Raw genomic sequence first — 15,940 nt, 5'->3', positions numbered from 1 at the left:
TTGAGACAAAAACCAATCCGGGTTAAAAATTAAAACCGAGGGAAACACATCAACTATAAGAGGAAAACAACGAAACAACAGAAACACTGAAATGAACAAAAACAAACGACAATGCAACACACACAGACACGAACTATAAGATAATAACTTTAAAATAAGAGCGAAGGTTTGGAAACAATAACAAGTCTCAATGAAAATTGTTGAAATTAAGCAGTTTATACTTGTATATGCATTTTTTCTTTAAATTTGTTTTGCCAGACTTTCTTAAAATCTCATTATTAGTTGTTATTGGCTTTTAACTTGCTGCGAGTAATCTAAGATCTGTACTAACTGTATTTTTTTGTTGTTAGGGATTTGATGTTTTTCTTTGTATCGATCTGATTAGTTAAGTGTCTTCAATTGATTTTTATACTTGGTTTTTATGTTGTGCCGTTATATCACTGTCTCGGGTTAGGGGACATGTTTAAACTTGCCACAGTCTTTATGTGCCTGTCCCAATTCAGGAGCCTGTAGTTCAGTTGTTGTTATTGGTTTATTTTTGTTATATTTATTTTTCGTAATTTTGTTTTGATTTTGATCATGCCGATAGTTGTCTCAATTCAATTGTTTATTATCTTCATGTCGGGGCATCTAATAGCCGACTATAAGGTTTGAAATTTTCTCATTGTTGAAGGCCGTATGGTTGCCTATAATTGCTGACATCCACTCCATTTGAACTTTGGTGGATAGTTGTTCCATTGGCAATCATAACCATCCTTATTTTTATTTTGTCAGACGTTTCTGATTATTGGCCTTTGTTTAAATCTTTATGATGCCTTTACGGTAACTTCTTTGTCCTATGGTAATGAATGAGTAGCTTTCACACCATACCTCCTCATTAATTTTAGTGGGGGTTTTATTGCGTGATAGCTGCGATTATATAATAATATGTAAGACGAGAACACTAAACATTGAATAATAGAAAAAGTAGTAATACCATAAGTCATGTTTTTTATTTGAACGAGCCGAGACAATTTGTGATTGAATTAAACGGAGACAATTTAGAATATGCAACACATTGAAACAAACCCACACACACCAAAACAGAGAGAGGGAACTTTTAAGTGAATGAAAGGAGATTTGAAGTTTACACAACAAGACAGCCGTTTTACAAAATATTTCTTGTAATTGTTATAAAATATATCAAATAATGTTGTCACAATGCGCGAGGTTTGGAAAGCCAAAAAAAAAAAACCCAGCTTCAATCCATCATTTTTTCTTAAATTTTCCTGTGCTAAGTCAGGAATATGGCAGTTGTAATCAAATATAAAAAAAAAAGAAGATGTGGTATGGTTGCCAATGAGACAACTCTCTACTAGAGACCAAATTAAAAATTATAGGTCACTATACGGTCTTCAACAATGAGCAATACCCATACCGCATAGTCAGCTATAAAAGGCCCCGAAATGACAATGTTAAACAATATAAAGGAGAAAACTAACGGTCTTATTAATGTACAAAAAATGAACGAAAAACAAATATGTAACACAAAAGCAAACGACAACCACTGAATTACAGGCTAATAGGTCGTGTCTATGTTTTTGTCGTTTGTTTTTATTGCACGTCAGTGTTCTGTAGTGTCGTTGTTTTCCTCTTATAGTTGCACATCAGTGTTCTGTTGTTCCCTTATAGTTGATATGTTTCCCTTGGTTTTAGTTGTTACCCGGATTTGTTTTCTCTCACTCAATTTATGACTTTTGAACAGCGGTATACTACTGTTTTTTTATTTAAAACCTGTGAAATCATCAAGAGGTCCAACATAGGATTACTCATCGTTGAATGTTCTTTAAATACATCTGCTGTCTATAGCCTCATGTGTATCATTTTTATTTGTTGGCAGTCATGTCACATATCTTTATGTTATCCCACACTACATATGAACAGGGCTCATAGTATTTACCCGTACGTCGCCAGTCTGTCATTTTGGTTTCCGGATGTTACATGTTGTACTTCATATCAGGTTGCAATGTAACATACTAGTAGTAACATACAATGAGAGGACAATACTTTTTGATTTTGAGGACTTTCTAAAGTTAAGGTCGAAGTTAAGACCTCCGCTCGAGGGTATCATCAGCTCATTCGACAGTTTTTTTTTCGGTATTGCTATGATTTATGAAACCCCAGGCCTCTATAAAATTCTGTTTATAAAATTAGATATTATAAAAAAAAAAACGAAGGTTCCAATTCCATCACTCAAAGTTGACATTTTATGGAATTGGCTTTTTTTGGGGTACTTTTGGGTTATAGCAAATATAATATGTTTAATATGATAACAACCTGATATGTTGTGCATATCAACTAATATACTGTTCGGATATACAACTTAATAAATATTCTTTTCTTATAGTAAAGTGCATGTGTATTTTTAGATTTCGTTACTACAGAAATTCAGACTATGCGGCCGTTTGGCTATAATCTGCTACAGACTGTGCAAGTTCAGTTACAACAGGTAACATATACACTCAGGCTATTTACTCATTTACTCATAGCTACTTTCACAACACTGTGGCTGAACATATAGTAATATAACATCAATCCGCAAATGAAAAAAGAAGATTTTTTTGATCTTCTATGACCATATCATGTGTCGTTTAAAACATTTTAAATGAATGAGTAAAATACTTTTTTTATTGCATTTAATGAAAAGTTTGGAACAGAGGAGATGACGTATATTTATTTGAAAGTCCATGCCAATGATAATTTAATTTTTGTATCGAAACAAAAAATAATAAGTCAATTTTATAGGTAAAGAATAAAATCGTTTGAAAAAATATACGATCTTTGAAAACGATGTGTTTGCTATTCAGGGTAGATTCCAACAAGGCAGAATTTTTATCCATTCTACAAGAATCAGATCAAATGTCGGACAATAAAAATATCGACGGCTTGTTGTTTGATCCCAATCAGTACAAGGCCAACAAACAGGTAATTTTGTTTTTAGTTATTTAGTTTCTTGATTTGTAAATATAAAGATATATAAAAACAAAGCACCTTTTTTTAAAAAGTTTTCTTCTTCTTCTAAGAATTTGCATTCCACCTCTGGTGTAACATCGCGAATGACTATTTACACAGATAACTTTTTAGAGGATCTTAAATAATTACTTTGTCTGAAAATATACAAGCAGGGTGTAAAGGCGTAATTTTCCATTACATTGTCATCATGGTAAATGTATTTAAAATCTAAAACGTTTTTTTTTTCACATTTTCTCGATTGATCAGTTGTTAAATGTTGTTGTTTTCAGATGAATAGTATTTATTAGATACATCAAAGTCTTATTGAAAATCACAGCAACATCGTGACGTTTTCATTACCAAATATGATTCCCATGGTTGTAGATCTTGATCAGTTTCTAGTATTTAAGCAACATTCAATTTTAACACGCAATTCAGATTGAACAACATAATAATAGACCAAAGAGATTTTATGAAGCAAAACGCACTAGTTATTAATTTTGAGTGAAACATAAAACTTTCAAAATTTTCCTTTATGTGACTCCTTTTGATATGTATACTCAATTGTTTTAATTTAGGATCGTGTCCCAATAGAAGGGAAAAGAATATTACGAGTTTCACCCCAAAAAAGAACAGAAAGAGACCTCCGTTATGTAAGTCTAATAAAGAATGACAATTTAGAGTTATCTTTCCTGCACTGATGACATGATGTGAATTCGCGATTAGCAATGCATTTTACAAAGATATCAGTGATGTTCACTTTCATTTTCTTTAAAAATTAACTTTACTTACAAAAAAGGAGTAAAAGTTCAAAATAAGAACACAGTTTGTAAATTCGTCAAAGCAGAAGATTATTTTTAAATAATGCGAAAACTGACCATAGGCACATGGTTTCGGTGGTGATAATAGTTATCAAGGTACCAGGATTATAAATTAACACGCCAGACGCGCGTTATAAGACTCATCAGTGACGCTTAGGTCAAAATAGTTATAAAAACAAACGAGTACAAAGTTGAGGAGCATTGTTGACCCAAAATCCAAACAGTTGTTTAGTATTGACCTCCACAAATGGGGTAACCGCCATCGACCCTCTATATCTAACTAATTTAATAGCGCAAAATACAAAACACTTGAACAGCTGATTTAAATCTAATTATAAACTCCTTTTTATAAATTAATGTAAGGTCTGAGTTTTATTAAAGTACACTGAAATTTATAAAAGGAAACCTTTTTTATAGTTGCAGGTTTGTTTGCGTAATATAAAGGCATTTGCAGAATATCCAAAAACCATGCAAGAACGACTCTGTAGAGTTGGATGGTATGAAACGTGAGTATATTTACTGTAGGATCTTTGCTGTATGTGCATAGCTTAATAGAGGCAACAGTAATACACCGCTGTTCAATAGTCATGAAACCGTTTAACGAAAACAAATCCGGGTATCAAACAAAAATTGAGGGAACACATCAATTATAAGAGGAAAACAACGAAACAACAGAAACACTCACCTGGATAACAAAAACGCCAACATACATACTTTTGTATAACAACTGCTATATTGCTGACTTGGTACAGGACATTAAAAAAAATATATAAGAATGATATGATATTCTTTCAATTCATAAATATGTAAACTGTTCTGTCCGCTATCAAATTTTTGTTTACTCTTAATGTCATATGAAACGAGTGACCGGTTGATATAATTCGGAGAAGATCCTTTAAACCTGTGATAAATCAAGTTGATTTATTGAAATCAAATCAGACAGATTAAATAAACCAATCAGCGCTAACATATATGAAACAAACATGGTACAGGACTCGAATAATTAAAGAGACGTTTGTCTTTGTATAGACTGCTTCAAAATCAAAAGACACCATGCCTTTCTTTGTCAATTGAAAAGATACTGCATTATTTACATAAAATGTAAGAAGAGACCAAGGAAAATAAAATCCTAAGGCGAATACACTCCATTAAGAAACATTATACAATTCTTTGAGAAACTGAATACAATGTATCAAGAAAATGAATACAATTGATTAAGAAACAGAATACAATGTATTAAGAAACAGAATACAATCCAAAAAGAAAGCAGAATACAGTCGACAAAGAAACAGTATGCAGTCCAACAAAAAGCATTAATAGAGAAACATTCATATAGGAATATTCATAAAGAAACATCCATAAGAAAACAGAATATAATTCATAAAGGAATAGAAAAGTATCGACAATGAAACAGTAAACAATCCATTACACTCTTCACAGAATATAAAGATAGGATTTCAATGAGGCAAAGTATCCGCAATTTGACAATATTTAGTATTTTGGGAAATTTCAAATCCATTTTGAAATCATGTTAATGCATCTGAATATGAGTTAACCCAAGAAATATTATAGCAATCGTCTCTGCGTCTTGATTAGATATATGTAAAATGAAAATTATTGAATTATTTGAAAGATGAACCTTGATACGACACCTAAAACCCCAAAACCTAAAAAATCAATAGGGTACAAAAAGTTAAGTATTTAAGGGGCTATATGAACACCAGTGAACTTACATGAATGCTGAATACACATTCGGTTAACTTTGTCTGAGGGAGTTTCTTTATAATTTGTAATGGATCAACTTGAAATTAGATATAGAGTATGGGATTTTCTCATTATTGATGGCCGTACGGTTGCCTATAATTGCTTACATCCACAAAATTGAAAACAAGGTGACACGGTAGTAATTGCATTCCGGAATTAAGGTTGCTCTTTTGTTTACCATACTGAGGTCAATATACTTAAACAGTGTGATTGGACAAAAATTACAGTATCAACTGAACATGCTTTAGGCCAATGTACTCAAACAGTGTGATTTGACAAAAAATACAGTATCAACTGAACATGCTTTAGGTCAATGTACTCAAACAGTGTGATTTGACAAAAAATACAGTATCAACTGAACATGCTTTCCCAAACTAAGGGATGAATCAGGTGTAGAAAAATATGATTTTTTTTTACATACAGATGAAAATGAATTTTTGAGAATTTTTAAATTTTGAATTCACTTCACCATAAAAGACATAAAAGCACTTAGTCTGGTGGCCTTAGGTTTTTAAAAATAGCAAAAAGGTAAACGGCCATGATACATATTCAAATTCATGTCTGAAAAGTAAAATGAAAGTACTTCAGTTAACTGTGAATGTAGAATTTTTTGCAGTGTTAGAAAGTGGTGAAAATTCTAAAAAGGCTATCATTATACCTATGGGCCAGGATATACTTCTGTGTCACCTTAAGGGGATATACATTTTTACACTAAATCAAAAACCGACTTTTTTTACCTATGCAATTTGTAAGTTTATCAATAAAAATTTGATTAATGGCAACAATGATAAAATCAAGCCTTAAATTCCACCCCTGAGAGTAAACATTGCTGATTCAGCCAACTTTGACTGATCTGTGGGTAATAATGTAAAAGTTTTCCTTAAAAGTAGAACTTCATTAGTTTTATGTAACTTTCAATACATTTTAAATTATAAAGGTTAGCTTTAACTTTTTGCAGTGTCTGACACATGTGCTACCACTGGAATTTGAGACGCGACATTCTTCGGTTGCATGTACATCCTATTATTTTTACCAAAATAAATAAATTGCATAATTTCTTTTTTTTTTTCAATACAAGTACAGCTATACTAGTTTTCTTCAGGATAATTTGTAGTTATGAGGTATCATGACACTAATAGAAGCTTTTTGGTAGCCAGTAAGTGGTTAAGGGGTCGTTACTTATTCATTTAGCCCTCATATTTGGCTGAAATAGAGATAGCAATAGGGTTTCTTTACATTGAAAAAAACATTATTTTTGACAAATGATATGATTATGAAGTTATATCAGCAAGATTAAATGGTTTATTCATTTCCGATGCAAACGCCATTAATTTTTTAAGATTTTCTGACAGTGAAAAGCACAATAAAGGCAAATTGATTATGTAAGGGGACATTATTCAACTTAATGCATACATTAGAAATAGATAAACAGTCAACTTAACGATGTGTCCTAGTACATGTGTTGTCAAAAACATTATAGAAGAATAGTTAACTGTATTCTAAAGACTCTTGTGATATTGCCTTTATAATCTGGAAATGCTTAAAGTAATATAAGGCATGCTGTAAAATGTGGAATGGACTAATATAATTTTTCATGATTTGGTGCTTAAACTGTTTCTTTTAGTCAGATTAACCATAAATAGAGTTGGCAATCCAATAATTCCTGCTCAATCACCATGTTTGACTTCTGTCTTGATATGAAACATCATATATTTGGGTTTTGTTCACTCCTTAGGTCAAAATGGTAAGATGAAAAAAAAATGAAAATCTGCCAGATGGAGTAGGGTTGTAATCTTTCATTTGGTTTTGTAAGAAATGAGTGCAGACACGTATTCTTTATTGTAATATGCTCAAAAGTAAGAAGTCTATGCATCATAGGTGTCATGACTGGTTTCAAGTTTGTTATGTCTTGGTTAAGGTGGCACGGTAGTATTTGCATTCCAGAATTTAGGTTGCTCTTTTGTGTACCCTACTTAGGTCAATGTACTGAAACAGTGTGACTGGACAAGTATCAACTGAACATGCTTTCCCAAACTAAGGGATGAATCAGGTGAAGAAAAATATGAAATAATTACATACAGATGAAAATGATTTTTTTAGAATTTTTTCAAATTTTGCATTCACTGCACCATAATCGCCCTATAAGCACTAGTGTCGTTAGGTTTTTAAAATTAGCAAAAAAAGTAAACTGTCATGATACATATTTAAATTTATTTCTAAATAGTAAAATGAAATTACTTCAGTTAACTGTGAATGTAGAATTTTTTGCAGTGTTAGAAAGTGGTGAAAATTATAAAAAGGCTATCATTATCCCTATGGGCTAGGAAATACTATCGTGCCACCATAAGGAATTATACTAAATCTCCGTATCTTTATGTATGCTATAAATCATTATATGTCAGTCCATTAGCACTGTCTACTGAGCTGATGAGTACTTCGGAGGTTAACGGACCAACGGGATCAGTGTCAACCAAGTATGAGGATATGAAAATGATACTTTAACAGTTTTGATCGCTTTTCTCGATTAACCAATATCCGGAACGGGAACGCCAAAACCGATGAATTTGATAGACAAGGAAGTTTAAAAAAATAATTGAGGATATATACAAGGGGAATCTTGCCCGAATATCATTATCCAACTTTGCCATAAATATTTGGAACCTAACTTTCTTTATTATTACTTAATAGAATTGAAAAAAGGCATGAGAAAAAGCATAACGTACTTTGCCTTTAAAATCATATTAATTATATAATTTGTTTTCCAAATCGCTAATTCCTGTAAGCATTCATTTTAATGGTACTCTATTAGGAAAGCTGATCATATCACGATGCTTATTACATAATTTGGTAAGAAAAAAGAGCAATTGATTGGAAAATACATATCAACGCTATCTATTTGGAATGTTGACATCTGGTATGTCTAAATGAATCTATGAAATTGTTAGCCAGATCGGAAGTTGACATCTGATCTGTCAAGATGTGTGGCAGATTTTTAACCTTTTCGTATCAGGTTTTAATGTAAAAAAAACAACTGATGTTATTTATCATACTGGTTTAAGTGAATTCCATGGTTACAAAAGAGGTTCTCAAATACCATTAACAGAAAGTCTAACATACAAGAAATGACAATATTCTGTCTTTCCTTTGACATATGTATATTTGAATGTATTGTTCTTTACTTTACATCCACACGTTTTCATTTTTTACCAAAAGTATAATGCGCAGCTGACAAACAATTAACCTTAATTTGTCTATAGTAGCAAATTAAAAAAAAAAAGAATCTTGTTTTCTTGTGAATTATGTTCTTAATTTACTTGTATTTTTCTAAGACTATTTACATTTTTCTACGTGCCAGCGTGATGATTTTAATTTTCCGATTGTGAAGTTCTCATTTTCCGATTGGGAAGTTTTCATTTCTCATCAAAAACATACTCATAACTTAGACGTAGGAGATTGCGTTGAGGAAATGCCTGTACAAAGTCGGGAATATGACAGTTGTTTCCCATTCGTAATATGTATTTGCGCTTTCGATTAGTTTAGATAATGTCATTTCGTAATGGATTTTCCGATTTGAATTTTCCTTGGAGTTCAGTGTTTTTGTTATTCTAATTTTACATATCTATCCAAGTTAATATGATGCAATCACACATGTTTGCAATACATGAACTTGTGGACAGTGGTGTGGTCATTACACGAAAATTGCCTTTAGGAAATGCTTGTACAAAATCGGGAATACGGCAGATGTTTTCCATTTGTAATATGTATTTGCGACTGAAAGCTGCGTAATTTTGTTTCTTATACGTTTAACTGTTTTTACTAGCGATTTGTTTTCGTGGTCTTAGATCTTATGATACCAGGAGTCAATTCCATAAAAATACCTACGACAAAGATTGATCGTAAGTATACTGATTTGTTCATGACTTCCTATCAATCTTAATCGTAAGTTTGTTTTGTGAAACCGATTTCAGTATTATACTGATTGTGTCATATTCCTGATTGTGACATTTTGACTGAGTGAGTATCCGCATGGCGGTTGTTGCATGATTGTCACGAGACGTTTACCCTATCAACGAAGTGCATTCTGATTTTACATTTATTCATCCCTATTCTTTTTTTCGGGATTTAGAAATCGATAGTTAACTGTCGACTTAATTCAGAAGGTTATATCTTATTGATGCTTAATTGTATTTCTTTTTGAAATTAATTACATCATATTACAATGTACTTCTTTTTTCATTGAAGATACGAGCCAAGACGCGCAATAGTAAGACAGGGCCATCTTCCACATTCATTTTACTTCATACTTAGTGGAGTTAGTGAGTATAGTTTTTATTTTTCACTCTTTTGTTGAGACTAAATTTTCTTGTAAATGTATTCACCAATTAAAAATGACATGAACATTACCGCAAAATTCAGTTTGTATGAAGTGAACGCCGTATTTGGAACATGATCTGTTTACCGTTCCGGTGCAACTGAGGTCGCCCTGACTAAAGATTACTATCTGGACAAGTACAAAGAAGCCGAACCTTTACTCTATCATATTCATTACAAGGACAATAGTTTAGTGAACATGCATTAAGTATAATCTATTTTTGGAGTGTAAAACAATCTTTGGATGTTTTAGAGAAATTACGTGCTTTTGATGGTCATTTTGATTCTGTTGACAGTTTGATTTTTATAGTTTTTACACTACACTTCCACACTATCTAATTAAAAAAAGTTTTCCTATTAATTAAATGGTCCTTCGGTAAAGCTAAATGCAGATATATTTGCTGCAACTCGATTAAAGCCTTCTTCACTAATTAGAAAGGTAAATATGCTAGATATACTTACTGGAGGTGTGATGAGATGATTAGATATGTTAATTTTCTCCTTGATAATATTTATGTACGTTTCGTCAATAAAGTTTATCGACAGAGTGTAGGTATCCCAATGGGCACTCATTGTGCCCCTTTAACATGGGCAATAACTGTGGCCCTTAAATAGCAGACTTGTTTTTGTACTGTTACGAATCACAGTTTATGATTTAACTCAGTAAAGACCCGCCTAAATTGCATTCAATTGATAAATTCAACAACACTTATCTTGATGACATTTTTTCATTACATAATCAATATTTTTTTCAATATACTGCCGAAATTTACCCCCCAAGAAACTTACTTTAAATAAATCAAATTTATACGATAATAACTGTCCTTTCCTTGATTTAGATATTTCGGTTTAAAACGTGAAACTCCACACTAAAATTTACGATAGAAGGGACGATTTTTCGTTTCCTATTGTTAATTTTCCAGTTTTAGATGGTTATGTTCCTTTGGTTCATCTTACGGTGTTTATATTTCACAGCTAGTTCACTATGCCCGTGTCAACAAATGTACTAGATTTTTCATTAAAAAAGTATTTCATTATCTGTACTTTATTCAAGTTTGACATTAAGAGATTATGATCCACACTATTGTCATTGTTGTAGTTTTGTTTTTAAACTGGTTTTTCAAAAAAAATAAAAAATCTTTCTTTCTTTACTACTATCCACTTTAGAACAAAAGCCCATAAACATGTAAAAGTTAGATTTACATTAAAAGAAATCGTGTTTAATTCACAGAGCACGTGATGCATGCACAACAGGAGACAATTTGGTCTGCTGTGCCCAATTATTAACATTTTTTATAATTATAATAAAATTGAGAATGTCTGTTTGTTTTGCTTTCACATTTTGCCATAGCATATAATTTTATGCGAGTTATTAGGCGACTGTTAAACAAATTAGAGGTTAAGCTTATCTTTGAGTTCATGACATCCCTTCCTTCAATTCTTATTTTACACTTTGAGATTTCTCTTCTCAATCGATTTATGAGATTTGTACATCTGTAAACTACTGTCAGCTTGATTAATAACCTATACTATCGAATAAATTTAGAGTTTGGTGTATTGTTAAGGTTTTTTTTGCATTTGATTGTAAGTTGATTTATGAATTCATCTTATTGGTTTATTTGAACCGTTCAGCTGCAGTTCTTTCAGCTTTGGCCATTTTTAAATTTTATTTTGAATTAAAGGACAATCCAATGTTTATTTAATAACCGTTTTGCCTTAGGAAAAATGACAATTATTTAGCTGGTTGTTTCTTACGTTGTTAATCTAATAGTATGCCAAATTCCCTCTGGTCTTAAAATGAACTACAATTGTAACATAAAATGTTTGATGCATATTTTTTCTCTTTGTACACCATTTTTGTGTCTACTTTATTTCCTCATGAGAGGAAATCGGATTTGAAATAAATATATGCTTTAGAAAACAAATTTGTTACAGAATAAATGAGGCTTAAGAAGCTACCAGCATGTGTTGAAAGAAAAATAAAAATAAAGTCGAAACGGAACTTAACCAGCAAAATAAAGTAGTTCAAACCAGATAATTAAATTTAGACACTACAGAATATCTCTTTTCTTTTTCAATAATGTGTTTTATCTAAGCAGAATGTCATTTAACTGACTATCCTAAAATGATACAGTTACAATTGATATTCTTATACAATAATCGGTTTTGTCTATTGTCTCATTCCCATGTTTTTGACAGATTTATATTTCAAAACAGGGAAAAGCTGATTAAATTGCATGCATTCTTCATATTTGAAGTCTCAAGAAGTGCCTACAATTTTCTTTGTCTATTTTTTGTTGTTGTTGTTTACTGTATAGTTAAAGAAGAATTTTCAATATTCAAAACCAAAGTTTAACATATAGTGACCTGTAGTTGTTCATCTTTGTGTCATCTGGTCTATTGTGGAGAGTTGTCATATTTTCAATCATACCACTTCTTCTGTTTTATATTTGATAATGAGTTTTGGATGAGTTACAGAAGAAATGCAATTTTCGTAATATATGTTTGTATCCAAAACTGTTACACATTAACCTCCACTCCCTAGAAAAACAATACGGATGTAAGGTTAGCAGTTGCCTGAACAAAATACTGCTGTTTATGTTTACGTCTAAGAATTATCAGAATGAAAGACACTTGGAATTGAAACGGAATAATAAATTTCATAACAATAATCAGCGAGTGACTAAGAAAAATTGAAATTCAGTCATTTGAAAAGGCAAATGAAAAGCAAAGTATTGAAGAAAGAAAACTAACAATCAAATAGTGACACTACAAACTTCATTTTATAGATTATGCAAATGGCTTTTTCAGAAGAGATTTTTTCCAAGAGCATTATTTCCGGAACAGAATGTAGTACATAAAACGTCTTTGATGTAGTATATCATCGTGTTCTATAATCATTAAAATTGATATGCTAATTCAATACAATACTAAGCTTGCGGAGTGTCTTGAGTTCCAGTATTAGCATAATCATATTTCAATACATTTCCACAAAATCGCCAACAAGATTTCTTGTCAATGATAACGAAGATGTTATACATGTTGAAGATGTATGTTCGTTAGATCTGCAAAATAGACCAATCTTTTGTCTCCTCAAATTTTAAAGTTTTAAGTAGATTTTTCCCCTTTCAATTAGATAATAAAATGGGGGTAATCGCTCTGTCAAAGTAGAAATATATTACAGGAACTACTGAAGTGAATTGATGTATCAATTAAAAAAAGTTAACATGTTTAGTGCAGGAAAAGAAAATAGAATTAATCACATGGTTTTAGTTTCCAATACCCTTTAACATAAATATATGTTAGTTAACAAAACAATATTTTAGGTTTACTAATTTTATCGATACCAACAAATGTTATGGTTTGAATGTCATTGCCGACAAACGAATATTATAATACCTTATTATAAGAAATGAAATCAGTAACCATCCTTTGTATTGTACGCTAATTACAATGAATGTTTCTTTAATGATGTCGGAGTGCAATTTATTTCAAAATTTCGAAAGTTATTGTGAATGATAAAGCTATGCATAATCAAAAGACACATTTTCCCTCCAAAATTTTAATGACTATTATCTCTAAAACAGGCACATTGACCTATATATTGTTTTGCGTTTTTTGTTCCTTATTAATCCTCTATTAATATATACTAGTGTTATGAAAAGAAACTGAGAAGCAAACTTCCTGAAAACTGTTTAACTTATACTGTTACGGTTTTTTTGTGAAAGCCTTAGAAATGTTACTAGTATCAATTATATTTTTTCCTGCCTTTGGTTTAAGTCTTCTATGACAGTCGGCAATTAGTTCATACTCAGCCATCATTTTTTTTTCTTGGTATAAATGTGATTTTCAATGTAGATATCATCTTTTTGAAACGGTTTGTGCTTCCTACAGATTCCGTCTGAGAGGAAATCAGATAAAAGATGTCATTTATTGTATTAGAAAACAAATCTGGTATAAACATTGTCTGCGAAAAGTTAAAAGTTTTTGAAGTGGATTGAATAACCATGTAAAAAGAAGAAAACAGACAATCGCATTGTGAAGTATAGATTAGATTTCCTTTTCCAACCGAAAGACAATTAGTTTCAGCATAGTCATCTTTTCAAGGACATCATTTAATCTTAAAATTACAAAATAGAGTACATAGAAACACTATTGAATTAGTACATCAATATACTCTAAACTACTGTAATTTAATAAAATATCAATCTTACTACGAGTATTATAGTTTCAATACCTGTATAATTATAGTTCAGTTGTTGTCATTCTGTTATGCTCAATCATCCTCTGAAATGGATCATTAGTTGTTTGTTCAGAATGTTAACGATTTCAGTTTACCAGAGGCTTCCTACCAAACGATGGATTAGTTGCTGTTGCTAAGACTATTCCGTTCCTTATGTTTACAGTATAAGTCACCACTAATTTGGTGATATGTAGAAATCATAACAATAATAACGAACTCCAAGGATAATTCTAAACGGGAACTCCCTAAGAAAATGGCAACATCTAAAGCTGAAATGGATAACATGTATTATTCTTTTTCATTTTAAATTTTTTTATTTCCATCAGTTGCTTGTTACATTGTCTTCAACAAGCACAAGCTCGTTGTAAAGGCAACTGTCGTATTCTTGACTGGGTTCCGGATTTTTTTTATAGAAAATTGTGGATAGAACCTGATTTTATAGCTGGCTTAACCTCCCACTTGTATGATAGTCGAACAAAATTCTATTATATTAAAAACAGACATGAATAATGGGTTACAATGTAAAAAAAAGAGGGGTATAGAAATTTGTGCCTAATTTGATTTAACACACAACACTGAATATGGAAACCTCTGAAAATGATTTGATTAACTTTTATATAAAAGTGCACAAATGACTTGCTGAAGATAAGGTTGTGTGAGCTTGGTGGTTTTTGTTTTAGTGTTTATGCAGAGTTTCAAATTATTGTACTGTAAAATTGAGAATGAAAATGGGGAATGTGTCAAAGAGACAACAACCCGATTATAGAAAAAACAAAAAAACATCAGAAGGTCAACAACAGTTCTTCAATATATCGAGAAATTCCCGCATCCGGAGGCGTCCTTCGGCTGGCCACTAAACAAATATATACTAGTTCAGTGATAATGAACGTCATACTAATTTCCAAATTATACTGTGCATATCGTAAACATTTGTAATATTTTGGTTATTAATTTTGTTTGTATGCACATTGAACGACAAATTTATGTGACGTATATAATTTTTCTGACGTCAGACAATCAAATCAATCCATGTGTTCTTAGACAGTAGATGTTTTTGTGTCCTGTTAAAATTGTTCCTTTTAAAAGTTTTGGATTCTCATAAATTCTATGTATAACTTTTGGACTAGTTTGAATCTCGGTCTATTTCTGTAATTTATTCTTACATACTTTTGATTTTTTAACCCTGTATGCGTACATTGCCTATGTAAATTTTAAAATTGTTTGTATGCACATTGAACGACAAATTTATGTGACGTATATAATTTTTCTGACGTCAGACACTCAAATCAATCCATGTGTTCGTAGATAGGTTTTTGTGTCCTGTTAAATTGTTCCTTTTAAAAGTTTTGGATTCTCATAAATTCTATGTATAACTTTTGGACTAGTATTAATCTCGGTCTATTTCTGTAATTTATTCTTACATACTTTTGATTTTTTAACCCTGTATGCGTTCATTGCCTATGTAAATTTTAAAATTGTTTATAATCCTGGTACTTTTGATAACTTTTGTATGCATATTGAACGACACATTTATGTGACGTATATAATTTTTCTGACGTCAGACACTCAAATCAATCCATGTGTTCGTAGATAGTAGATGTTTTTGTGTCCTGTTAAATTGTTATACGATGATGACTGATGTACCCATATTTTGACTATTTTATTAATTGTGACTGTTTATTTAACGCATCATGAAAATGTAGCGGAATTTGATGAGACTGTTATTAAAGTGAGAGGGTTAGCGCTATAG

The 15,940-nt window shown here is 31.3% G+C and overlaps 1 protein-coding gene across 2 annotated transcripts in view; it reads left to right on the top strand.

Annotated features, from left to right (window-relative positions):
* LOC134725261 (uncharacterized) overlaps positions 1–15,940 on the top strand; it is a 69,016-nt gene that overhangs the window by 9,217 nt on the left and 43,859 nt on the right. For both annotated transcript variants that reach the window (XM_063588934.1, XM_063588935.1), the window contains exons 3-7: positions 2,409–2,488; positions 2,847–2,964; positions 3,570–3,644; positions 4,230–4,318; positions 9,819–9,892. In XM_063588934.1, the coding sequence (XP_063445004.1) occupies positions 2,409–2,488; positions 2,847–2,964; positions 3,570–3,644; positions 4,230–4,318; positions 9,819–9,892 (436 nt within the window). The remainder of the gene's footprint in view (positions 1–2,408; positions 2,489–2,846; positions 2,965–3,569; positions 3,645–4,229; positions 4,319–9,818; positions 9,893–15,940) is intronic.

Source organism: Mytilus trossulus, chromosome 7, assembly GCF_036588685.1.
Source record: "Mytilus trossulus isolate FHL-02 chromosome 7, PNRI_Mtr1.1.1.hap1, whole genome shotgun sequence".
In the NCBI taxonomy this organism is placed as follows: Eukaryota; Metazoa; Mollusca; class Bivalvia; order Mytilida; family Mytilidae; genus Mytilus; species Mytilus trossulus.
This window is presented reverse-complemented; position numbering and strand designations above follow the sequence as displayed.